Below are 25865 nucleotides of genomic sequence, written 5' to 3'. Positions count from 1 at the left end.
GAAGAGGCACTCTGTTTCAGGAGGACCCGTGGTGGAGGCGGAGGCCCGGACGTGGGGGGACGTGGCGACTCTAATCACGTGCATGAAAGAGCCAAGTAAAGGGACGTCACTCGGTCAACCCCGGTGTGCAGTGTGGCTGGTCCAAGACGGTCCTCGCCGTAGTCTGAAAGACGTTTTTACTCTCGTTTTACAGTCGGCGACGTGGATCCGCCCGGACCCTCAAGCAGAGACCGCAGCACCCGACTCACTTTTAATTCTAATTTCAGCAGAACAGGATTTTTATTTTAATATTATTTTTTATCGTATCGTTTTTTAGGATTCTTTTATCCATTTTATACCCATTTTTATTCTCATTTTAAATGTTGTACTTCACTGAATAAACTGTTAACTGACTGCATATCCACTCATTTTTTCCAAACAGTTTGGTAGGACTAAAGAATCTGACAGATGCACCATGAAACTTTCCTGAAGTCACTGGATGGATGGACAAAGTCTGGACTTCAGTGACACTGAAACCATCCTGTCGAGATTCAGAAAGACACGAATAATTCTAACTGAACTGATGCTGAGTCCAACTCTGTTTACCTCCGGAGGTCGAGGCCGAGTTGTTCAGAAGTGACACCGAGGATGAAGAATTGAAGTGATTTAGTGATTTGGAGTGAGATGGAGAGTTTGGTTAAACTTGTTCTGTTGTTTATAGTTTATCTGAAGAACTGTGAAATATGTGACGTTAACAGTTTGTTCTTCTCTCTTCTGTTGTTTTTACTACAACTTGACTTTACACAGGAAATGTCGGCTCCTGATTTCTCATTTTATAAAATTAATTTCCCCCAAAAAGTGTGACCTTTTTCTTTCTTGTTTGTTCAACATTTGCCCTCTAGCCCTTGAGCAGCACCTGTTTTTTGTGTAACTTGCGTCTGTGATCCGGGCGAGCGCTCCCAGTATCTCATTCTCAACACATATTCTACCTTCCTGTGGCTTGAATTTAAAACGCTTTGACGTTTATCGTGAGCATTTGACCGCAGAGTGAGTCCGCCGATGGTTCACGACTTCACAACTGCGCAGGAGAAGTCCAAAGTTTTATCTATGACGCGACAATCCGGGCGATATTTAAAGGGAGCATTTTTGAGGCTGAGAGAAGACAACTTTGGATAAACGAGTTAAAGAAACAAAATATAACTCTAGGTATGTTTTTGATGAGGGGGCAATAGAAAATGGTCAAAAAAAAAAAGTCTAATTTGCGTAATGTGTTTTTTAAATCATCTTTGTAGAGAGTTTAAGTGCACCAAAACAAATATTTATGGATACAAAATACCTAACAGCTAATTAAGGGATCATTTTTTTTGTGTAAATACAAAAAAAAAAAGTGCAACTTGTATATGTTTTTTTCTTCTTCATTGTGTATTTTTTGTGTGGTGCGACTTATAGTCTGAAAAATACAGTCATTTCTTTTTTCTCCGGTTCCAGTTTCCAGCGTGTTCTAAAAATGGTCTGGAGAACAACAAACACGTCCTAGATGTGATCCCAGAGCAGTGCTAACCACTCTGCCACACAGTCATGTCACATTTATAAGATTCAAGCAGGACAGAGTTTTAATTTAATGTTAAATGGTGAAAAAAAACCAAAGGCGTGAAGCGTCAGGACGGAGCTGATCTGTCCGAGCGAACGTCACCTGTGAACAAACACCAGAGTCACAAAGAGAAATCCACGTTCCACAGGTTCTAGAACGAGACCACGTCCCAACCTCACATCTACACAGAGCAGCAAATCTGTGAGTCGTTTGGTTTTCAAAAGAAAAAATAAAATAACTCAACGAAAAAAAAAAACATATATATATATTTTCTTCATTATTTGTCTCCAAAACCAAAATGAAAAAACAGATAAAGATTTGTTTTTTTGATTTTGTGTTTAAATGAAAAATTGAAAAAAACGGATAAAGGACTAAACCAGGACTAAAACCAGGACTAAACCAGGACTAAACCAGGACTGAAACCGGGACTAAACCTGGACTGAACCTGGACTAGACCAGGACTAAACAGTTTTCAGTCCTGATCTGGTCTCAGTCCCAGTCTCCACCCGACACAAACTCCACCTGTCACTCTCACCTGTCACTCTCACCTGTCACTCTCACCTGTCACTCTCACCTGTCACTCTCACCTGTCACTCTCACCTGTCACTCTCACTCTCACTCACCTGTCTCTCACCTGTCTCCAGCTCAGGTTCAACTCCAGGGATTCTACAATGTGCTGATGTCACCTGAACCTCACTTTGAGCAAGACACTTGTGGAGACTTAAAGGAGCAGGTTTGGAGCAGATGATAAACACAGAGTAAAGTGTTAGACTCACTGTGGCTGAGGGTTCAACTCCTGCAGCACCTCCTGCACGTCCGGGTCACTCGGAGCTACAACACAAAAGAACAGCTCAGTCAGAGTTTCACACCAACACAAAAAACTGTGGAGCCCAGAGTCTAAATTTACCCCCAGAGTTTCAGAAGAACAGGTTCTAGAAGTTGGTTTAACAAAATCTCTCTTTGTTCTTCGTGGTTTTGTCATTAACAGAAAAAATAACTTCACTGTTCAAAAAGATTTAAATGTGTCGGTGACGTGACGTTGGTGTTTTTGTGTCACAACTTTTCTAGTTATTAATTTATAAAGGTTTAAATTATTTATTTGTTTTATTTCACTTGAGTTGAACCAATAAACATTTGGAAGAAGAAACTAAATGTGAAAGAAAATTACAGGTTTAAAGTATTAAAATGTCGTTTGGTGAAACGGGTCACACACAGAATCAGAATTTGTTTGTACAAATTATAAAAATTGACAAAAATCAAACTTTTCTCTGTGACCTAATTTTAAAAGCCTTGACATGAAAATATAAAACTATTTTCAAAACGAACACAAAATAAAAACTTTTAATGTCTTAAATAAAGTTAAAGGGTAATTTTGAAGAAGTACCACGTGATGACATCACTCTGTGAACCCTGCAGGACTCGAAAGTGGAAACAAGATTAAGAACGTTCAAAATGTTGTAATTTTTAGAATAGAACATTTGAAATCAGGTCTTGGTGTGAAAGTTCCACATTGATGCTTTTGTTTCTCTCATGGATAAAATATAAACCAGTTTAGAATGAAAATAATTTATCATTTGGTGAAATGTCAAATCCAGGACAATAAGTGACATTGAAACTGCACAAAGTGAAAGAAAATGATGAATATAAAAAGTATTAGTTCCAGCAGAGTGTGAACAAAAACACAGTGAGCTCTGCTTCTGCTTCTGCTTTTCTCTGTGGACACAACTTCAAAAGTCAAATCTATGTTGGAAATCAATTAAAGACAATTTGATCATGAACACAAAAACACAAAGGTCCATTTGGGATTTTCTACAAGTATTGATTCTTTTAGAGCTTTATCGATACATGAATTAGAACAGCTGGTATCGAAAGTATCTATGCTTAAAATCGATTTAATTAATGATTAATGAATGAATCATTGTTTTATTCGGCACCTTTCAAGACGCTCAAAGTGTTTTACACTTCATTGTTCTTTCACTCCACACTTGGTGGTGGAAGTTACTATTGTAGCCACAGCTGCCCTGGGACAGACTGACAGAACAGACACACTCCACTTTCACATGAGGCAATGTGGGTCAAGTGTCTTGCCTAAGGACACAACAACAGTTTTTCCTCCTGTGGCTCCTGATTTTTCCAGTGTTTCCATCCAAGTCCTGCTCAGACTCTGAGCTTCTGAGATGTGACAGGATCAGACTCTGACAAACTGCTACGGCCACATTTCTAACTTCTAGTGGTCACAGTTCTGTAACAGCAGCACAATCAGGAAATCAAAGTGTTACTTACGAGTCGGGGGCCGTTTGGCTGAAACACAAACAAAAAAACTGTTAGTTTAAAGTTTGTCCAAAATGAGAAGCTCATGACTCGATGTTGTGTTACCTCTAGATCTCCTGATCAAGACGAAGGCGACAGCGACCAGAGCGACGACCAGAGCGACGACCAGAGCGACGACAGCGAGAGGAACCAACACAGAGACGAGATCTGTGGGCGTCTCCTCTGTGACAGACAGGGGGCAGCACAACAACAGGTGAGTCACACTAACATTTGTTTAGGTTTAGTTCCTTTAGTCGACCACAGCCCCAAAGAGTCCAAACTGGAGACTCACCGTTGGTCAAGATCTTGGTCCGGTCCAGTCTGGTCACATAGTCGTCTTGGACCCCGGACAGTTGGAACACACAGTTGAACCTGTCCCAGTCCTCAGGGGGGACAGAGGACAGGTCCAGGGACACACTGGTCTGGAAGGTCCCGTCTCCGTTGGGCAGGATCTCTCCAGGGTCCACGTCCTCCGTCACCTCCACTCCGTCTTTGGTCCAGAACAGCATGGCTCTGTCGGGGTAGAAGCGTGTGGCGTGGCACGTGACTGGACCTGAGGAGGACTTCTGCAGCAGGGACACCAGGGGGAGCTCTACACACACCACAACACTTACACAACTACACACACATTTACACACAACATACAACACATGTGCACAAAACTAACTTACATTAACAGTTTGGACATTTCATTATGAGATCAAATACATCAAAAACATAAAGGCATTGAGAGCAAAGAATAAAAATACACTAGAACTGAATAAACTAATTATTTCAAAATATATATGTTTTCCTGTTTGTCAAATATTTAAAGAGTCCATATAATTTAAACCAGGGCGATGTCAGAATTTAGTTTTGTTGATGTGTGACCTCCATCCTCCTTTGTGTCAGATGCCCTCCCATCCTCCTCTGTTCCTGTAGTCTTTAACTGTGATGGGAGCAGATCATTGCTATAGTACAGAGGTGCTCAATACGTCGATCTCGATCTACCAGTCGATCGCCAAGGTCGTGAGGGTAGATCGCCGTGTCTCGTCTCGGACTTGCGTTTGGACTCGGTCTTGTCTCTCACTCGAGGTCTGACACTCAACAAGTGTGATCATATTTCATTCCGGCCGCTGCTGTTGGTAATAAACTTGTAGCGGGTGCAGGAGCGTGTGGGGCGTCTCAGTGCAGCCTGTGCGCTCATTTGAAACCCGCGGAGACTCTACGGCGCATCACAAACACACACGCTCCCTATGCACGGCTCGTCTGCGACAGCGTGTGCCCTCGTGTACCAGCGTGCGTCACAGGGCAGGTTCAACTTCCTAAACATCCTACCTGTCCATCTGCCTCACGTCAGCACGCCGCCCCTCGCCTTTTCACGCTCTCTCACCTTCCTGCGTACAGCCAACACAAGCCCCTCCCACAGTGCGGCTGATTAGAAGAACAAGACCAAACGTGAAGCAAAAACCAGTCTAAATTTGTGTTCCAGTGTTGGCACAAAGCAGGTCTACAGCATAGAGCGGATCTACAGAACAGACCTACTGCCACATTTGGCTGAAGTTTGTCTAACAAAAGTGACAAATGCATCTGTGTTTGTCACGATGTGCGTTTGGTTTGGTAAACGTGCAGAGGCTGGTAAATATCACTGCAAAACCAGAAAAAGAATAAAACTCCAGTTTGGAACTTTAAAAAACAGGTTTAAAAATCTTCCTTCACTTTTTTCACAGTTTTGTGTAAAGTGCCAGAGGAAGTTCTCTTAAAGAAGAGGTTCTCAAACTGTGGGGGAGGGTCCAGAAAAGGGGCACAGAGTGTTTCAGTGCAGTTTGTTTGTATTAGGTAGATCTTTATGACTTGGTCATTTTGTAAGTAGCTCGCAGGCTGAAAAAGTGTGAACACCCCTGCTATAGTATATAGTTAGTATTGTTTTATTCCCTCCAGAGTGAATTATAGGTGACATATAAATACTATATTCGTCATTAGCTGTTATAAATATGGATGGCTATGTGTTTTGCAGCTGATTTACACAGACTTTGGCTTTCAAGGACCTGGGGTGCTGTCTTGGAGAAGTCAGACTGCAGATGGCACTATTCCCCTAGTGATGCAGGAAAATGGCACCAAAATCTGGGTAAATCAGCTGCAAGACACGTCACCGTAGTGTGATTATGGTCATGTGCTCTTCTGAAGAATGTAGAAGGCATCCCAAACATGTCAGTGTGTCAACAACTCTGGTTTGACTGGTCTGTCCAAATGAACCTTTGTTTGAATATAACACTGGAAGACCAAAATGAACCTTGAAGTAAATAGTGTAGTAGTCTATACGTCTGTTACCTGTCCTCTTCAGAGCGCTCTCTGCGTTGTGCACAAATTTCTTCAGATTCTTAGAACATTCATGAATGATTAAGTTTTTAGTGTAGGCAGCGACTCCTTCCCTCTCCCATGTCTGTTTGGTGATAAAGGCCTGTTGTTTTGCAGCCACATAAGTTTCAGTCTCAAAATCCAATGAAATAAAATCTTCTCCGTCAAAAGCAGTTTGATAATATCCTCTGATCTCATTAGTCTCATCGTCCCAGTCACATCCACCCATCCTCTGATGTAGATGAAGACCTGAAACAGAAACAAATATTCATAAAAACATGTTAAATGATCAAATCTGAAAAGTTCAGACGACACAAACCTCTGGTCACATTCAGGCGTCGTTTGACAGTTTCTATTTCAGCTTTTCCCGTCAGCTCATTCCCCAAACTGTTCTGAGTTTGTCTCTCCCAGTACTGAGGCTCCTCCAATGAGAGTTTCTTCATCCACTCCTGTTTGGGGACAAGTCTCTTTGTGTCACTGTCGTAGTGATAAATCTGAAGATCGTCCACATATGCAACAGAAATGTGCTCTGGGAAGTTTGGGACTTGAGTTGAAGACGTCTGGAAATATCTCAAAGTGTGAACCTCTGTGAAAACAAAAAAAAAGAGTTGAGTTTATCAATAATACAGAAAACCCTCCCTCTGATTTTCTGCCATTTCCTCCAAAAACAAACTGGACGATCCGTTACAAAAAGGGCTGTGCGATTAATCGAATCGATATTCAGTCATTTCTAATCGTCAATAATCAGACTGTGTCTTTTTCATGGAGACGTCCAGAGCCAATCCTCTGTCAGGAAAAACAGGAGGTTTGGAACCAAGGTTTTGTAGGAAAAAATGTTACTTTTCAGGTTTGAGGAAGATCAGCAGAACAGAAAAGTACAGACAGAAGTAAACCATGACAAAGACAGTGTGTGGGAAATGTTTTCTAAAATACACATTGTGGATTCTTGTTGGACAAGTTGAAGCACGAAAACAGTTTTACTCACTGCCTGCGGCTCCGTGTAGCAGTGTCCCCACGAGCACGAGCACAAAACACCACTTCATGTTGAAAATTAAAGTGTGGGAAAGTCTTCAGAGACACTTGATCTGTCACTGTCTCTGTCTGTGACTCGTGTCTCAATCACGAGTTTATATACACGACTGTGACATCCTGTTTTTGAACCAATCAGAAAATAGACACGAAAAGTAGGTTCACATGCTGCTAAGTAGAAGAGGCTGGAAAAATATATGGAGTAGCAAAAGAGGAGAAAGTTAAAGTAAAAAGCAATGTGGTTGAGGAGCCAAAAATTTTACTCAAATAAAATTGTAATTTTACTTAAAAAATAAAAATAAATAAAAATAATAATAATACTCAAGAAGTAGAAGTACAAAGTAGTGGTCCAAACAATTACTCAAATAAGAGTAAAAAAGTATTTGGGAAAAGTACTTCTCAAGTAATAACAACACAAACGTAAAGAGAAACTGTCAGGACGTAACATCTGATTTATAATTTAAAGTGAATGTGATTCAAAAGGACCAAACATTAAATTATTCATTTATTTATTTATTTAAAACATGGACAGTGCACAGAAAACAATCTCAGAAAAAAGTGCTATATATATATATATATATATATATATATATATATATATATATATATATATATATATTTATTTATTTATAAAAAAAAAAAAAATTCAAAATATATATTTTATATATAGGCTATATAGTATTATGACGAATGCCAGAAACAGTCATTTTGGTCACTACTGGCTAAACTATATGAGGACACAACGCACAACCTGATCCACCGCTCACACCCAGCCCCAACAAAATGTAACACACACAAGCTCATTTACACACTATTCAACTATTAACACTACTTCACTATTAACACTACTTCACTATTAACACTACTTCACTATTAACACTACTTCACTATTAACACTACTTCACTATTAACACTACTTCACTATTAACACTACTTCACTATTAACACTACTTCACTATTAACACTACTTCACTATTAACGCTGTAAAGTCTTTAATTAAGGAATAATACTACTGCTGCTCCTTCTGCAGTAGTAGTCGTGTAACCGGGTGTTTGAACTATTCTGACTGTGGTGCGTCCGTGAGTTCGTCCACCTGTGCGTCGCTGCGCGTGGCTCCAGGCGTCACTGATTAGTGATTATAAAAGGCTGCACACGCCGTAATGGGGCAGTCGGGGCTTTCAGTGTCTTGTGAACGCGGCGCGTGTGAGTACTGGAGTTGTTCCTTCAATGTTTCTCTTCGAACTTGTTTTAACGCCTTGTTTCTTATGATTACATTTAAAAGGTGTTGTCTGGAGCAGGTGGTGATGTCGGCCGCTCCTAATGAGCTCCCGGCCCCATGTAGAGTATGTCTATTCTAGAATCCAGGTCGAGGTTCTGGGTGGTGTGTGTTTGAGGTGGTGGTGTTTGACGGCGTGTGGTAATCAGTGTATTTCTATGTGTCAGATTACGCTGTTGCTGTTCGCTTCTGCTCTCAAATTCTCTTAAATTCTCTCAAATTCTTTTGAAATTGTCTCAGTAAAATCTCGTAAAGTCTGATTCCTTTTATCTGTAGTTAGTGTAGTTGCTCTAGCGTCTGTATTTATTGGCTGGGGTGGTTTGTGCAATAGCACAATGTAGCAGCACCTTGCACTTTAAAACATCTAAATTTGCAGCACATAAGACCACGCATCTAGCACTTTAAATCTAGAAGAAATATACTACAGCACCTTTTTTTAATGTGTAAAATGAACTCTTTTAATATTAACTAAAATAAAGAATTGTATATTTTTCTACTATTTAATGCCTTTGTCCTATGTTTCAGCCAGACTTACCTGTGTTATAAATAATTAAATAAATAAATAAAGGTGGGGATTTCCCCTACCCACCCCGTAGTAGTAGTAGTAGTAGTAGTAGTAGTAGTAAATTAAGACAGATTATTTTTACACGCTTATCCTTTGAGTCTTAATACCATTTTCTCTATTTTAACTATTCATAAAATCTAATTTGGCAGGTAAATGTCCTGATCAGAGTCTGTGTTTTCCCTTCACATTCCTGGGTTTGGGTTGTGGCCTGTGCACCTGGGCTTGATTCAAATGTTGCAGCAGACACTGACGGCTCACCTGTGTTTTCTGGCGCCATCTACTGGCCAGACTAGGAATAAACTAATAAACGGGGAAGGAGAAGAGAGGTGAATGGAAGTGAAGACTAGGGGCAGAGAGGCTGGGCTTTTTGACTTGACAAACACTAAAACACTATTGAACTATTATGAATTATTAACACTATAACACTGTTAAACTATTAACACTATAAAACTATTAACACTATAAACTATTAACACTATAAAACTATTAACACTATATAAAACTATTAACACTATTAACACTATAAACTATTAACATTAAACTATAAACTAACACTATAAATATAAACTGTTAAAACTATTAACACTATAAAACTATAAAACTATTAACACTATAAAACTATTAACACTATAAACACTATATAAAACTATTAACACTATAAAAACTATTAAACTATTAACACTATAAACTATATAACACTATAAAACTATTAAACACTATAAAACTATATAAAACTATTAACACTATAAACTATTAAACACTATAAAACTATTAAAACTATTAACACTAACTATAAAACTATTAAACTATTAAAACTATAAACACTATAAAAACTATAAACTACTATTAACACATTAAACTATAAAACTATTAACACTATAAAACTATTAACACTATAAACTATTAAACTATAAAACTATTAACACTATAAAACTATTAACACTATAAAACTATTAACACTATAAAACTATTAAACTATTAACACTATAAAACTATTATAAACTATTAACACTATAAAACTATAAACACTATTAAAACTATTAACACTATAAAACTATTAACACTATAAAACTATTAACACTATAAAACTATAAAACTATTAACACTATAAAACTATTAAACTATTAACACTATAAAACTATTAACACTATAAAACTATAAAACTATTAACACTATAAAACTATTTAACACTATAAAACTATAAAACTAATTAAACACTATTAAAACTATAAAACTATTAAACACTATAAACTATTAACACTATAAAAACTATTAAAACTATTAAACACTATTAAAAACTATTAAACACTATAAAACTATTAACACTATAAAACTATAAAACTATTAACACTATAAAACTATTAAACACTATAAAACTATAAAACTATTAACACTATTAAACACTAAAACTATTAACACTATAAAACTATTAACACTATAAAACTACTATAAAACTATTAACACTATAAAACTATTAACACTATAAACTATTAAACTATTAACACTATAAAACTATAAAACTATTAAACTATTAAACACTATAAACACTATAAACTATTAAAACACTATTAAACTATTAAACACTATAAAACTATTAACACTACTATAAACACTATAAAACTATTTAACACTATAAACTATTAACACTATAAAACTATTAAACTATTAACACTATAAACACTATAAAATTAACACTATAAAACTATTAAACTATTAACACTATAAAACTATTAAAACTATAAACTATAAAACTATTAAACTATTAACACTATAAAACTAATAAAACTATAAAACTATTAAACTATTAAACACTATAAACACTATTAAATAAACTATTAACACTATAAAACTATTAAACTATTAAACACTATTAAACTATTAAACTATTAACACTATTAAAACTATTAACACTATTAAACTATTAAATTATTAACACTATAAAACTATTAACACTATAAAACTATAAACACTATAAAACTATAACACTATAAAACTATAAAACTATTAAAACTATTAAACTATAAAACTATAAAAAAAACTATTAAAACTATAAAACTATTAAAACTATTAAAACTATTAAAACTATTAACACTATTAAAACTATTAAACACTAAACTATAAAACTATTAAACACTATAAAACTATTAACACTATAAAACTATAAACACTATAAAACTATTAACACTATAAAACTATTAAAACTATTAACACTATAAACTATTAAACTAAACACTATAAAACTATTAAACACTATAAACTATTAACACTATAAAACTATTAACACTATAAAAACTATTAACACTATAAACTATTAACACTATAAAACTGTTAAAACTATTAAACACTATAAAAATTAACACTATAAAACTGTTAAACTATTAACACTATAAAACTGTTAAACTATTAACACTATAAACTATAAACTATTAACACTATAAAACTATTAAACACTATTAACACTATAAAACTGTTAAACTATTAACACTATTAAACTATTAACACTATTTAGAAGATTAAATGTTTACATGAGGAATAAATAATATGTTATAAATATATAATAAACATATGTTATATATATGTTATAAAGCGCCCACTTCAGCATTAAGTTTAATTCTGAATAATCATTTTCATTAGTGGTATTACATGGTATTTAAATAAGTATTTACATGGACTTTTTAAAATGGAATTATTTTTTATTCAGAATGAAATTATTTTTATTTAGAATTAAAGCTCTCATGTAAACGTGCCAATTGTGTGCCTCTCAAATCTGCAAAACTAATTTACCTACGAATAAAACGACCAAACCAAACTTTGTTATTTCTCTGTAAAAAGTCAAATTACACTCACGATTCACACGTTTAATGTGAACTAGACCAGGACTAAACCAGGACTAAACCAGGACTAAACCAGGACTAGACCAGGACTAGACCAGGACTAGACCAGGACTGGACCAGGACTGGACCAGGACTGGATCAGGACTGGATCAGGACTAAACCAGGTCTAGACCAGGACTGGGCCAGGATAAATCCTGTAGTGTAGAGTGAGAGTTGGACCTGTAGGTGTCGCTGTTTGTCGTCTCGTGTATTTTGAACGTGATTCGAGTCGTTGTGTCCAGAGTTCATCACGGAGGTTTGGACACAAGATTTTTCACCCAAAAACACATTTTATTGAAAAGTCCAAATGTACAGATTAGTTCCAACATTTACAGTTAAAAAGAAAATTCACCTTCACAAAAGTTTAAACAAATCACACAAGAATAAAACCTCATCAAATAAAACAAACTAAACTAATCACATTTAAATAAACTCAAGAAACAAACAAACAAACAAGTTCTTCAAAACGGAGAAAAGCAGCATCGACAATTAAAACTTTGCAGTGACATCGGGACGGGGGTGAGCTGCATGGATGTGTACGACGGAATGTTCAGCGGTGACACACATTAGTGCATTTTAACTCCTGTATTTTTCAGACTGTAAGTGTCACTTTTGTTCATGTTTTGCGTGTTTCCTGTGACTTCTATATTAAAATGTTCACACTGAAGCCTGCAGGGGGCGCTCTAGTCTTGTTCCTCCTGTACCACTGTCACTTGGCTCTACTGCGCATGTCTCCTGCAGAAAGAGCCTCTGTTCTGTCTGTATCATGTCAGTCGATCGCACCGTTACTTCTGAACTATTTAACATTTAAACTTTAAACTTATAAAGACAAAGACTGAGACGACTGAACACAAACGCCCCGAAAAACAAAATCAGATTCTGCAGATTTACAAACTGAGTCGTGAAATCTGCAGCTGAAAACGGAAATGGAGCAACAGAAAGAAAGTTTGGAGTGAGAGAGAAACTTGTGACACCAGGAGGATGTGTCAAATGTGCAGTGTCGGGGAGTAACAGATTACATGTACCAGAGTAATCAGAGTACAAATGATGAGTAACTGTATTCAGTTACAGTTACTGTTTCAGTGAGTGGTAATTGGATTACAGTTACTTTGTTGAAATAAATGGATTAAACAGAGGGATTTAACTGTTTACACATTTCGGACTAAATCCCTTTTTTTTTCCTTTTTTTTTTTTTGGGACTAATTCCACTCATTGACTGGAACCAGGACTAAACCAGGTCTAAACCAGGATCTAAACCACCAGACTAAACCAAGACTAAACCAGATCTAAACCAGGACTTTATCAGACAAAACTTCTTATGTGAAGATTTCCTCGTCTTTGTTTCTCTACAGTAAATCAAGTAATCCAAAGTAATCAGATTACATTACTCACTTTAAGTAACTTAATGGATTCTGTTACAAACTACATTTTGGTGAGTGTAATCTGTAATCTGTAATCTGTAATCTGTGGGGGAATATGTTTTAAAAGTAAACTTCCCAACACTGCAAATGTGAGAAGTGTTTTTGTTTTGTTTTTTTTACTCTGTATGTTTTTTATTTGCAGTGGTTTAAGTTTGGACGTGTTGTTGTGTGTTTTTTATACTTTTATATTGAAGGACTGGGTGGACTGAACTAACTGAACTTTCCCTCTCACCCAGTATTATTGACTGTGGCCGCAGCAGCCGGGGCTTGAAAAGACAGACAGAGGGCACGAGGAGGCGGACCTGGGGTGTGGACACGCGACACCGGAAACACAAGAGACGGGACAAGACGGGTGCAAGAGCGGGAACACGGAGAGGTGGTGCAGCGGGAACGGACGAGGCTGGACCGGCTGGACCGGGCAGAGGGACCCGCCCACAAGGACAGATACAACACCTGAAAAGAGCCAAGTAGAGGGACGTATCTGGGGACCTCGTGGGCGTGCGAGAGGCCGGACAGTAGTTCAGGCCAAACTAGAGATGAAGAGGCACTCTGTTTCAGGAGGACCCGTGGTGGAGGCGGAGGCCCGGACGTGGGGGGACGTGGCGACTCTAATCACGTGCATGAAAGAGCCAAGTAAAGGGACGTCACTCGGTCAACCCCGGTGTGCAGTGTGGCTGGTCCAAGACGGTCCTCGCCGTAGTCTGAAAGACGTTTTTACTCTCGTTTTACAGTCGGCGACGTGGATCCGCCCGGACCCTCAAGCAGAGACCGCAGCACCCGACTCACTTTTAATTCTAATTTCAGCAGAACAGGATTTTTATTTTAATATTATTTTTTATCGTATCGTTTTTTAGGATTCTTTTATCCATTTTTATTCTCATTTTAAATGTTGTACTTCACTGAATAAACTGTTAACTGACTGCATATCCACTCATTTTTTCCAAACAGTTTGGTAGGACTAAAGAATCTGACAGATGCACCATGAAACTTTCCTGAAGTCACTGGATGGATGGACAAAGTCTGGACTTCAGTGACACTGAAACCATCCTGTCGAGATTCAGAAAGACACGAATAATTCTAACTGAACTGATGCTGAGTCCAACTCTGTTTACCTCCGGAGGTCGAGGTCGAGTTGTTCAGAAGTGACACCGAGGATGAAGAATTGAAGTGATTTAGTGATTTGGAGTGAGATGGAGAGTTTGGTTAAACTTGTTCTGTTGTTTATAGTTTATCTGAAGAACTGTGAAATATGTGACGTTAACAGTTTGTTCTTCTCTCTTCTGTTGTTTTTACTACAACTTGACTTTACACAGGAAATGTCGGCTCCTGATTTCTCATTTTATAAAATTAATTTCCCCCAAAAAGTGTGACCTTTTTCTTTCTTGTTTGTTCAACATTTGCCCTCTAGCCCTTGAGCAGCACCTGTTTTTTGTGTAACTTGCGTCTGTGATCCGGGCGAGCGCTCCCAGTATCTCATTCTCAACACATATTCTACCTTCCTGTGGCTTGAATTTAAAACACTTTGATGTTTATCGTGAGCATTTGACCGCAGAGTGAGTCCGCCGATGGTTCACGGACTTCACAACTGCGCAGGAGAAGTCCAAAGTTTTATCTATGACGCGACAATCCGGGCGATATTTAAAGGGAGCATTTTTGAGGCTGAGAGAAGAGAACTTTGGATAAACGAGTTAAAGAAACAAAATATAACTCTAGGTATGTTTTTGATGAGGGGGCAATAGAAAATGGTCAAAAAAAAAAAGTCTAATTTGCGTTTTTAAATCATCTTTGTAGAGAGTTTAAGTGCACCAAAACAAATATTTATGGATACAAAATACCTAACAGCTAATTAAGGGATCATTTTTTTTGTGTAAATACAAAAAAAAAAGTGCAACTTGTATATGTTTTTTTCTTCTTCATTGTGTATTTTTTGTGTGGTGCGACTTATAGTCTGAAAAATACAGTCATTTCTTTTTCTCCGGTTCCAGTTTCCAGCGTGTTCTAAAAATGGTCTGGAGAACAACAAACACGTCCTAGATGTGATCCCAGAGCAGTGCTAACCACTCTGCCACACAGTCATGTCACATTTATAAGATTCAAGCAGGACAGAGTTTTAATTTAATATTAAAAGGTGAAAAAAAACCAAAGGCGTGAAGCGTCAGGACGGAGCTGATCTGTCCGAGCGAACGTCACCTGTGAACAAACACCAGAGTCACAAAGAGAAATCCACGTTCCACAGGTTCTAGAACGAGACCACGTCCCAACCTCACATCTACACAGAGCAGCAAATCTGTGAGTCGTTTGGTTTTCAAAAGAAAAACAAAAATAACTCAACAAAAAACAAAAAACATATATATATATTTTCTTCATTATTTGTCTCCAAAACCAAAATGAAAAAACAGATAAAGATTTGTTTTTTTGATTTTGTGTTTAAATGAAAAATTGAAAAAAACGGATAAAGGACTAAACCAGGACTAAAACCAGGACTAAACCAGGACTAAACCAGGACTAAACCGGGGACTAAACCTGGACTGAACCTGGACTAGACCAGGACTAAACAGTTTTCAGTCCTGATCTGGTCTCAGTCCCAGTCTCCACCCGACACAAACTCCACCTGTCACTCTCACCTGTCACTCTCACCTGTCACTCTCACCTGTCACTCTCACCTGTCACTCTCACCTGTCACTCTCACCTGTCTCCAGCTCAGGTTCAACTCCAGGGATTCTACAATGTGCTGATGTCACCTGAACCTCACTTTGAGCAAGACACTTGTGGAGACTTAAAGGAGCAGGTTTGGAGCAGATGATAAACACAGAGTAAAGTGTTAGACTCACTGTGGCTGAGGGTTCAACTCCTGCAGCACCTCCTGCACGTCCGGGTCACTCGGAGCTACAACACAAAAGAACAGCTCAGTCAGAGTTTCACACCAACACAAAAAACTGTGGAGCCCAGAGTCTAAATTTACCCCCAGAGTTTCAGAAGAACAGGTTCTAGAAGTTGGTTTAACAAAATCTCTCTTTGTTTTTCGTGGTTTTGTCATTAACAGAAAAAATAACTTCACTGTTCAAAAAGATTTAAATGTGTCAGTGACGTGACGTTGGTGTTTTTGTGTCACAACTTTTCTAGTTATTAATTTATAAAGGTTTAAATTATTTATTTGTTTTATTTCACTTGAGTTGAACCAATAAACATTTGGAAGAAGAAACTAAATGTGAAAGAAAATTACAGGTTTAAAGTATTAAAATGTCGTTTGGTGAAACGGGTCACACACAGAATCAGAATTTGTTTGTACAAATTATAAAAATTGACAAAAATCTAACTTTTAATTTTAATTTTAAAAGCCTTGACATGAAAATATAAAACTATTTTCAAAATGAACACAAAATAAAAACTTTTAATGTCTTAAATAAAGTTAAAGGGTAATTTTGAAGAAGTACCACGTGATGACATCACTCTGTGAACCCTGCAGGACTCGAAAGTGGAAAGAATAGAACATTTGAAATCATTGGTGTGAAAGTTCCACATTGATTGTTTCTCTCATGGATAAAATATAAACCAATGTTTTTAACCTGATTTTTCCAGTGTTTCCATCCAAGTCCTGCTCAGACTCTGAGCTTCTGAGATGTGACAGGATCAGACTCTGACAAACTGCTACGGCCACATTTCTAACTTCTAGTGGTCACAGTTCTGTAACAGCAGCACAATCAGGAAATCAAAGTGTTACTTACGAGTCGTGGGCCGCTGGCTACCAAACAAAAAAACTGTTAGTTTAAAGTTTGTCCAAAATGAGAAGCTCATGACTCGATGTTGTGTTACCTCTAGATCTCCTGATCAAGACGAAGGCGACCAGAGTGGCGACCAGAGCGACGACCAGAGCGACGACAGCGAGAGGAACCAACACAGAGACGAGATCTGTGGGCGTCTCCTCTGTGACAGACAGGGGGCAGCACAACAACAGGTGAGTCACACTAACATTTGTTTAGGTTTAGTTCCTTTAGTCGACCACAGCCCCAAAGAGTAGAGCCCGACCGATATATCGGTTGGCCGATATTATCAGCCGATATGTTTGCTGATAGGGGCTGATATTTCACGTGGGCAGGTTATACGTCGTTATAAATCTTAGACTCTCTACATTCTGTTCATTTAATCCAATTTACAGACAGAAAAATGTCCAAATATGTGACTCCACATCAGTGTTTATCTGTGGAGTCATGTGTGTCTGTGTGTGTGTGTGTGTGTGTGTGTGTGTGTGTGTGTCTGTGTGTGTGTGTGTGTGTCTGTGTGTGTGTGTCTGTGTGTGTGTCTGTGTGTGTGTGTGTGTGTCTGTGTGTGTGTCTGTGTGTGTGTGTCTGTGTGTGTCTCTGTGTGTGTGTGTGTCTGTGTGTGTGTGTGTGTGTGTGTCTGTGTGTCTGTGTGTGTGTGTGTGTCTGTCTGTGTGTGTGTGTGTGTGTGTGTGTGTGTGTGTGTGTGTGTGTCTGTGTGTGTGTGTGTGTGTGTGTCTGTGTGTGTCTGTGTGTGTGTGTGTCTGTGTGTGTGTGTGTGTGTGTGTGTGTCTGTGTGTGTGTGTGTGTGTGTCTGTGTGTGTCTGTGTGTGTGTGTGTGTGTGTGTGTGTCTGTGTGTGTGTGTGTGTGTGTCTGTGTGTGTGTGTGTGTGTGTGTGTGTGTCTGTGTGTGTCTGTGTGTGTGTGTGTGTGTGTCTGTGTGTCTGTGTGTGTCTGTGTGTGTGTGTGTGTCTGTGTGTGTGTGTGTGTGTCTGTGTGTGTGTGTCTGTGTGTGTGTGTCTGTGTGTGTGTGTGTGTCTGTGTGTGTGTCTGTGTGTGTGTGTGTGTGTGTGTGTGTGTGTGTCTGTGTGTGTCTGTGTGTGTGTGTGTGTGTGTGTGTGTGTGTGTGTGTCTGTGTGTGTGTGTGTGTGTGTGTGTCTGTGTGTGTGTGTGTGTGTGTGTGTGTGTGTGTCTGTCTGTGTGTGTGTGTGTGTGTGTGTGTGTGTGTGTGTGTGTGTGTGTGTGTGTGTGTGTGTGTCTGTGTGTGTGTGTGTGTGTGTGTGTCTGTGTGTGTGTGTGTGTGTGTCTGTGTGTGTGTGTGTGTGTGTGTCTGTGTGTGTGTGTGTGTGTGTGTGTGTGTGTGTGTGTGTGTGTGTGTGTGTGTGTGTGTGTGTGTGTGTGTGTGTGTGTGTGTGTGTGTGTGTGTGTGTGTGTGTGTGTCGTGTGTGTGTGTGTGTGTGTCTGTGTGTGTGTGTGTGTGTGTGTGTGTGTGTGTGTGTGTGTCTGTGTGTGTGTGTGTGTGTGTGTGTCGTACTGTCCCTGAACACACCACAGAGTCACATGTGTTTGTTCACACTCACAGACTCAGATCCAAACACTGAGATTATTTTCTTTTTACAGACAGTTGGTTTGAGTCTGGATTAAAAGGACATTTATTAGTTCAGACTTGTGATGTGGGAGGAGCCTGTGTGAGTCTGAGTGTTGAAATATGTCGACTTTGAAGCTAGTTTTGTTTTTTCTCATTAGTTATTGATTATCTGCTGTGTCTCTCACACATAAACAGGCTGTTTTCTATTGGTCTATTGTAAAGTGATTATATTGTCTGTATATTTGTTACTGAACCTGCATTGATGTAAATGAGCTGTGAATAGACGTGTGAATGATCCACATTTACACATATAATTAATTACCGCGGCGCAGCGTTTACGGCTAAAGGCTAACAGCGGTAGTTTCTTTACTCACTAGTAGTGATGGTCGGTCGCGAACGAAGCGGCTCTTAGATCCGGCTCCTTATTGGGAGTCGTGTTTTCTCTTTCTCTCACATTTTTTCTCTTCACGTCGCGTGCAGACTCGTGGGAGTTTGACAGCGGCTCAAAACTAAACTTTCAGAATTATGCCGATGCATAGGATAAAATAACGAGCATGTTTGTCTGTAGTTCAACATAAAATAAATAAACCAGGACTAATCTTGGGCTCGACAGAGGGAGAGAGACAGAGACCGAGTCCCGACACTCAGTCCTGGTTCAGTTCTGGTTCAGTTCTGGTTTAGTCCTGCTTGCAACAAAACAATCTGAAGAGCCGCTTGGGAGTCAAAAGAGCCGTCTGCTTTTAGTGAGCCGAGCCAAAAGAGCCGGTTCTCTAAAAAGAACTGGAATCCCCATCAGTAGTGTCTAGAAAGTGACGCAAAAATGTCATTAGGCCGAACTTCTGTCTGTAAATACGACGTAAAGAGGAAGAAGAACAATAAATGTTGCTTAAATAAACCCAATTTAAAATCCACCAGAGCCAAACCGAAGTTTTTTAAACAATTCAAGATTTACAGTGAATTTTTACATCACTAAATATATCGGTGATTATATCGGCAGCTCCAACTCACATTTTATCGGTTTCATATCGGCCACAACAAAATTCATATCGGTCAGGCTCTACCAAAGAGTCCAAACTGGAGACTCACCGTTGTTCCTGTTGTTGCTGATGATCTTGGTCCGGTCCAGTCTGGTCACATAGTCGTCTTGGACCCCGGACAGTTGGAACACACAGTTGAACCTGTCCCAGTCCTCAGGGGGGACAGAGGACAGGTCCAGGGACACACTGGTCTGGAAGGTCCCGTCTCCGTTGGGCAGGATCTCTCCAGGGTCCACGTCCTCCGTCACCTCCACTCCGTCTTTGGTCCAGAACAGCATGGCTCTGTCGGGGTAGAAGCGTGTGGCGTGGCACGTGACTGGACCTGAGGAGGACTTCTGCAGCAGGGACACCAGGGGGAGCTCTACACACACCACAACACTTACACAACTACACACACATTTACACACAACATACAACACATGTGCACAAAACCACCACACTGGACACAACTCAAATATTTAAAACATCCTCAAGAAATAAAACAAATACTTTATTACATCACAACTAAATAATTACTTCAAAATATTGAGTTTTGTCAAATATTTCAAGAGTCCAAATGATTCTGTTTTTAAATTTAAGTCATTTAAACCTGAGAATTGTCAGAATTTTACTTTGTTGATGTGTGACCTCCATCCTCCTGTATCTGTGTGTCAGATGCCCTCCCATCCTCCTGTATCTGTGTGTCAGATGCCCTCCCATCCTCCTGTATCTGTGTGTCAGATGCCCTCCCATCCTCCTGAATCCCTGTTTAGTTTTTATTGTTGTTGAGTGAATTCAAGTCGACACATTATAAATAGTTTGAGTCATGATCTGTTCTAGTGTTTTAAACTCGTCTGTTACCTGTCCTCTTCAGAGCGCTCTCTCCCAGGACAACATATTTCTTCAGATACTCAACACATTCATGAATGATCATGTTTTTCACTCTGACTCCCTCTCCAATCCTCTCCCATTTCTGTTTGGTGATAAAGGCCTGTTGTTTTGGAGCCACAAAAGTTTCAGTCTCAAAATCCAGTGAAATAAAATCTTCTCCATCAAAAGCATATTGATAATATCCTCTGATCTCGTTAGTCTCATCGTCCCAGTCACATCCAAACATCCATCTGATTTATATGGAGATCTGAAACAGAAACAAGACATTTTTAAATATTCAAACTTCTTCAGGGACATTTATGTTTCTATTTCATTTTTATAAATGACAAGTTGTATTTTGGAGTGAAATATTTCCATCTGTGATGGTTCAGTTCTTCACATTTGACAGCTTCAGTTGGTCATGTGCTTTGTCTTTTCTCGTCTGTTTCTTTGTTGTTTGTGTTAAATCTACAGCTGTGTGAAGCTCTGGGAGGAAACTGATGTTGTGATTTTGGGCTCAGTACAAAAAGTGACTGAACAGAATCTGGAAAACAAGTGAACGTAACACAGACCTGATCCCTGAGCAACAAAACTCCACTGCTGCAAACACACACAAAGATTTACACCAAAACTACATTTCTCCTACTTTCATGACAAGAAAAACAAACTGTCCACAAATATTTCACACTAAATGTGTTTCATTCATAAAAACATGTTCAATGATCAAATCTGAAAAGTTCAGACGACACAAACCTCCGGTCACGTTCAGGTGTCGTTTGACAGTTTCTATGTTTCCTTTTCCCGTCAGCTCATTCCCCAAACTGATCTGAGTGTTTCTCTCCCAGTACTGAGGATCCTCCTCTGTGATTTTATTCATCCACTCCTGTTTGGGGACACATTTCTTTGTGTCACTGTTGTAGTGATCAATCAGAAGGTCGTCCACATATCCAACTACAATGAACTCTGGGAAGTTTGGGACTTGAGTTGAAGACGTCTCAAAAGCTCTATAAGTGTGAACCTCTGTGAAAACAAAAGAATCATTTCAGAATTCAGTGTAAATAAAAGTTCAGACTCTTGTGTTTTTAGTGAATCTCATGAAGAACTTTAATTTGAATGAACTGTGTAAAGTTTGGAGATTCAAATACTAAAGAGTTGAGTTTATCAATAATACAGAAAACCCTCCCTCTGATTTTCTGCCATTTCCTCCAAAAACAAACTGGACGATCCGTTACAAAAAGGGCTGTGCGATTAATCGAATCGATATTCAGTCATTTCTAATCGTCAATAATCAGACTGTGTCTTTTTCATGGAGACGTCCAGAGCCAATCCTCTGTCAGGAAAAACAGGAGGTTTGGAGCAGACGCAAGACTTTGGAGGAAGAGAAATGACACTTTTTGGTGTTAAATGGAAATGATAAAAGCCTGTGTTGTCTGCACTGACATTTGACGTTTTTGTCATTTCACTGAGTTTTAGATTAAAACAAAAGGAAACACGACGACCTTAAAGAAAAACCTCAGGGAACTTCAGTTACATCCAGTGGAGGAAACAAACAAAGTACAAAAGTAAAAATACAAACTTCAGTAAAATACATGAATCATGAATTTCAGACTTCAGGTCATCACACAATTCAGACTAAAAAAGATCCTGTGGAAAAGTGATCATCAAACCTCCATGTTTGTTTTCCCAGTGGGACGTGTCTATTGACAAAGTCGATCTTTTCAAGTCTTTTGAACCATATCACTTTTGTTTCTGGTTCTGATATTGTCATATTTTAGTTTTGGGTTTCAGATATCATTATTTGTGTGGTTGTTGGATCCTAACAGCGGAAAACGACTCCAGAAATGTGTTTGTGAACTTCATAAAATGCAAAAGTGAATCAGATGTGTGTGTGACTCAAAACCTCTGTTCAAACTGTTTTCTCTTCCCAACGGAATTGAAAAATAGTGAAAGGTGAAGGTGATGGGCAGGATTGATCCACAGGAAGAACCAAAAAGGAAACATTTGTCTGACTAAGAAATCATCCCGAGTTTACAGAGAACATTTTGTATGTGGAGCGACAACAAAACAAAATCCCGTTTGTTAATGGAGAGGAGCAGAAGACAAACAGACTGAGCTGCACTTCTTGTTCTTGTGGTTTACAGAAACATCACGTCTTGGTCTCTTTGCAGTGGAAGGTGTTTCTTGGTGAACAGTTGGAGCCTTTCACTTTGGTGTTGACTTTTTAAATTCATAACCGAGGTTGAGTGAGGGATCAGGATTTTGTTTTGTTGTCGCTCCACATACAAAATGTTCTCTGTAAACTCGGGATGATTTCTTAAGGGCCGTTCACACCAAAGCGTCAAAAAACACCTTGACGTTTCTATTTGGAGCCTTTGTTTTTGAGTTTAGACGCCCCCGACGTGCGTCTTTGACGCCTGTGACGAACGGGAGAAAAATACTTGACGTGCGTCCGTTGCCCTGGAAACAAGAGCCCGGTCCTGGTCTTTTCCCGAAACAATGTCAGACCAGACTGAGAGAGACTTGTGTGTGTTATTACATAAAACATCAGCGGAGGAGATCAGGTCGACGACTGCAGCGTAAATATATATATATATATATATATACTCCACTAAAGACACTGATTCAGTCCTGGTCTAGTCCTGGTTTAGTCCCAGTCTGGTTCTGGTGTAGTCCTCGTGATCCACTCGATGATTGTGGTGTATATATTTATTCTCTGCTCATGTTTGTGGTTCTCGCTCTGGTTCTCGGGTCGTTCTTTTTCTTCCTGATAATAACGTCGCTGTGTCTCTGGATACTCGTCCCTGATTGGTTGACATGGTGCTTCTGACGCAAAAAGTTCAGCATTTTCCACAACTTCTTGACGCTGACGCCTTGGACACGCGTCTAGAGCATCGATGCCAAAACACTCAAGACGCGCCGCAAAAACACAGGACGCCCTAGATGCGCGTCCACATCGACTTTACATAGAAACTGGATGTTCTGACACTCTGGCCTGAACACCCATTTAGTCAGACAAATGTTTCCTTTTTGGTTCTTCCTGTGGATCAATCCTGCCCATCACCTTCACCTTTCACTATTTTTCAATTCCGTTGGGAAGAGAAACAGTTTGAACAGAGGTTTGAGTCACACACATCTGATTCACTTTTGCATTTATGAAGTTCACAAACTAGTTTCTGGAGTCGTTTTCTGCTGTTAGGATCCAACAATCACACAAATAACGATGTCGGAATCCCAGAACTAAAATATGACAATATCAGAACCAGAAACAAAAGTGAAATGGTTCAAAAGACTTGAAAAGATCGACTTTGTCAATAGACACATCCCACTGGGAAAACAAACATGGAGGTTTGATGCTCACTTTTTCAGAAAATCCTTCCCAGTGTGAATTGTGTGATGACCTGAAGTCTGAAATTCATGATTCATGTATTTTAAGTATTTGTATTTTACTTCAGTACATTTTACAGTGGAGACTTTTTACTTTTACTTCAGTACATTTGAGAGCAGGTATCTGTACTTTCTACTGCACTACATTTTACATCTGGACTGAAAAGTAAAAAGTATTTTTCTTTATGGTTCGAGAGTTTTTTTTACACATTTAATTTGAGTGAAAATATCAAACAAACAAACACAAAAACAGAAAGAAAATGTAAAAAATCAACTGAAACATTTAAAATAAACTAAAGTCTTTATCAAAATCACTACATTTGATGCTTTAATTTTATAAAAATCTCTGCAAATACTTTTACTTTTTACTCTTAAAGTACATTTTAAACAGATACTTTAATACTTTTACTTAAGTAGATTTTTCACGTGATACTTTTAATTTTACTCTTACTCGAGTATCTTGTGCGTCTGTATCTGTACTTTTACTTAAAGCTGCATTGTGTCACTTTTCTGGTGGAGATGTTGTTGTTGTTTTGTCTGGAATGTTCCAGTGTGGCATTAAACCTTTCTGTCTCCATGGAGACCAAACCAGACCGAGTGACGGGTCAGATCTGTGGAGAGGCGACCCCGCTCACAGTCACAACGTCTGGTTTTCTATTTTTGAGCCGTAAAACCGACCGAAAAGTGACACAGTGCAGCTTTAAAGTACATTTCAAACAGGTACTTTAATACTTTTAGTGGATTTTTTTTTTCACGTGATACTTTTACTTTTACTTGAGTAATGCTGTGCCCCTGTATCTGTACTTTTACTGAAGTAACAAACCTGAGTACTTCATCCACCTCTGGTTATATCTGATATTAGTGCAGGATTCAGACGCACAACAGTTACACAACTACACACACATTTACACACAATATAGACACACGAGCACAAAACCACCACACTGGACACAACCAAAATATTTAAACCATCCTCAAGAAAGAACACAAATACTTTATTACACTACAACTAAATAATTACTTCAAAATATTGTGTTTTGTCAAATATTTCAAGAGTCCAAATGATTCTGTTTTGAAATTGAAGTGGTTTAAACCTAAGATGCAAAACATTGACCTGCGGAACGAGTCGAACTAGATTAACAGCTCATTATCCTTTTATGACGCACTTTAGTTTCATTTAACTTTAATAAACAAATATGTTACATGTTCCTTTAAATTTAAACTGTTGTTATTCCACGTCTCAAATTGAAAGTATTTTTATTTTAACTGCGCAAATACGAGTGCACGAAACCCGACGCCGTCCCGGACTTTAGCGCCAAAACCCCGTAGAACATGATGAAAGTGACACTAAACTGAACACGGACGCACTAAACACGATGACAACTCCATTTGTGTTTTCTAAAATACACATTGTGGATTCTTGTTGGACAAGTTGAAGCACGAAAACAGTTTTACTCACTGGCTGCGGCTCCGTGTAGCAGTGTCCCCACGAGCACGAGCACAAAACAACTTCATGTCCACTTCATGTCCAAAATCAAAGTGTGAGAAAGTCTCCAGAGACACTTGATCTGTCTCTGTGTTTGTCTATGAGTTTGTTTGTTTGTTTGTTTTCTATGAGTTTGTTTCTGGGCGTTCTATCCACAAATATGACGTCAGATTTTTTGAACCAATCAGAAAACCGGGATCACGTGATCACGTGTTGCTAGGTAGAAGAGGCTGGAGAAGGTTGCGCAATGGTAAAGTGAAAGTAAAAAGCAAGTACTCAAGTAAGAGAGTAATGTTACCTCAAAATAATACTCAAGAAGCAGAAACAGAACCATCTGTGAGCAGAGTGTGACCGTGTGACCTTTAATCTGATGCCAACAAAA

At 38.6% G+C, this 25865-nt stretch overlaps 1 protein-coding gene and 1 pseudogene across 3 annotated transcripts; both read right to left on the bottom strand.

Annotated features, from left to right (window-relative positions):
- Positions 1-855: 855 nt before the first annotated feature.
- LOC110163865 (H-2 class I histocompatibility antigen, Q9 alpha chain-like) lies at positions 856-25617 on the bottom strand. 3 transcript variants are annotated; one of them, XM_055161863.1, is made up of 8 exons: positions 25457-25617; positions 6537-6803; positions 6191-6466; positions 4173-4472; positions 3947-4063; positions 3854-3871; positions 2347-2401; positions 856-1672 (listed from the first exon to the last, which is right to left on the bottom strand). In XM_055161863.1, exons 2-8 carry the CDS (start codon positions 6658-6660, stop codon positions 1669-1671), a joined length of 894 nt encoding a protein of 297 aa, XP_055017838.1. In that variant the 5' UTR covers positions 6661-6803; positions 25457-25617; the 3' UTR covers positions 856-1668. The 3 variants fall into 3 exon arrangements, with proteins under 3 accessions (XP_055017838.1, XP_055017836.1, XP_055017837.1); XM_055161861.1 differs by lacking the exon at positions 25457-25617 and adding an exon at positions 7203-7319; XM_055161862.1 differs by lacking the exons at positions 3854-3871; positions 25457-25617 and adding an exon at positions 7203-7319.
- Positions 13487-25865, bottom strand: part of LOC129411299 (class I histocompatibility antigen, F10 alpha chain-like) — a 13559-nt pseudogene continuing 1180 nt past the window's right edge.

Source organism: Boleophthalmus pectinirostris, unplaced genomic scaffold (assembly GCF_026225935.1).
Source record: "Boleophthalmus pectinirostris isolate CB_2022bp ecotype Guang Dong unplaced genomic scaffold, ASM2622593v1 HiC_scaffold_4, whole genome shotgun sequence".
Classification (NCBI taxonomy): domain Eukaryota; kingdom Metazoa; phylum Chordata; class Actinopteri; order Gobiiformes; family Gobiidae; genus Boleophthalmus; species Boleophthalmus pectinirostris.
Note: the sequence above shows the minus strand (reverse complement) of the source record. Positions and strands in the feature narration are given on the sequence as shown.

Coding starts and splice junctions, on each gene's coding strand:
- LOC110163865 (XM_055161861.1), bottom strand. CDS start 7,260: ATGAAGTGGTGTTTTGTGCTCGTGCTCGTGGGGACACTGCTACACGGA. Junction 4,473..6,190: donor GAGCGCTCTGAAGAGGACAG/GTAACAGACGTA, acceptor TGGTGTGTGTAG/AGCTCCCCCTGGTGTCCCTG. Junction 4,064..4,172: donor GACCAAGATCTTGACCAACG/GTGAGTCTCCAG, acceptor TGTCTGTCACAG/AGGAGACGCCCACAGATCTC.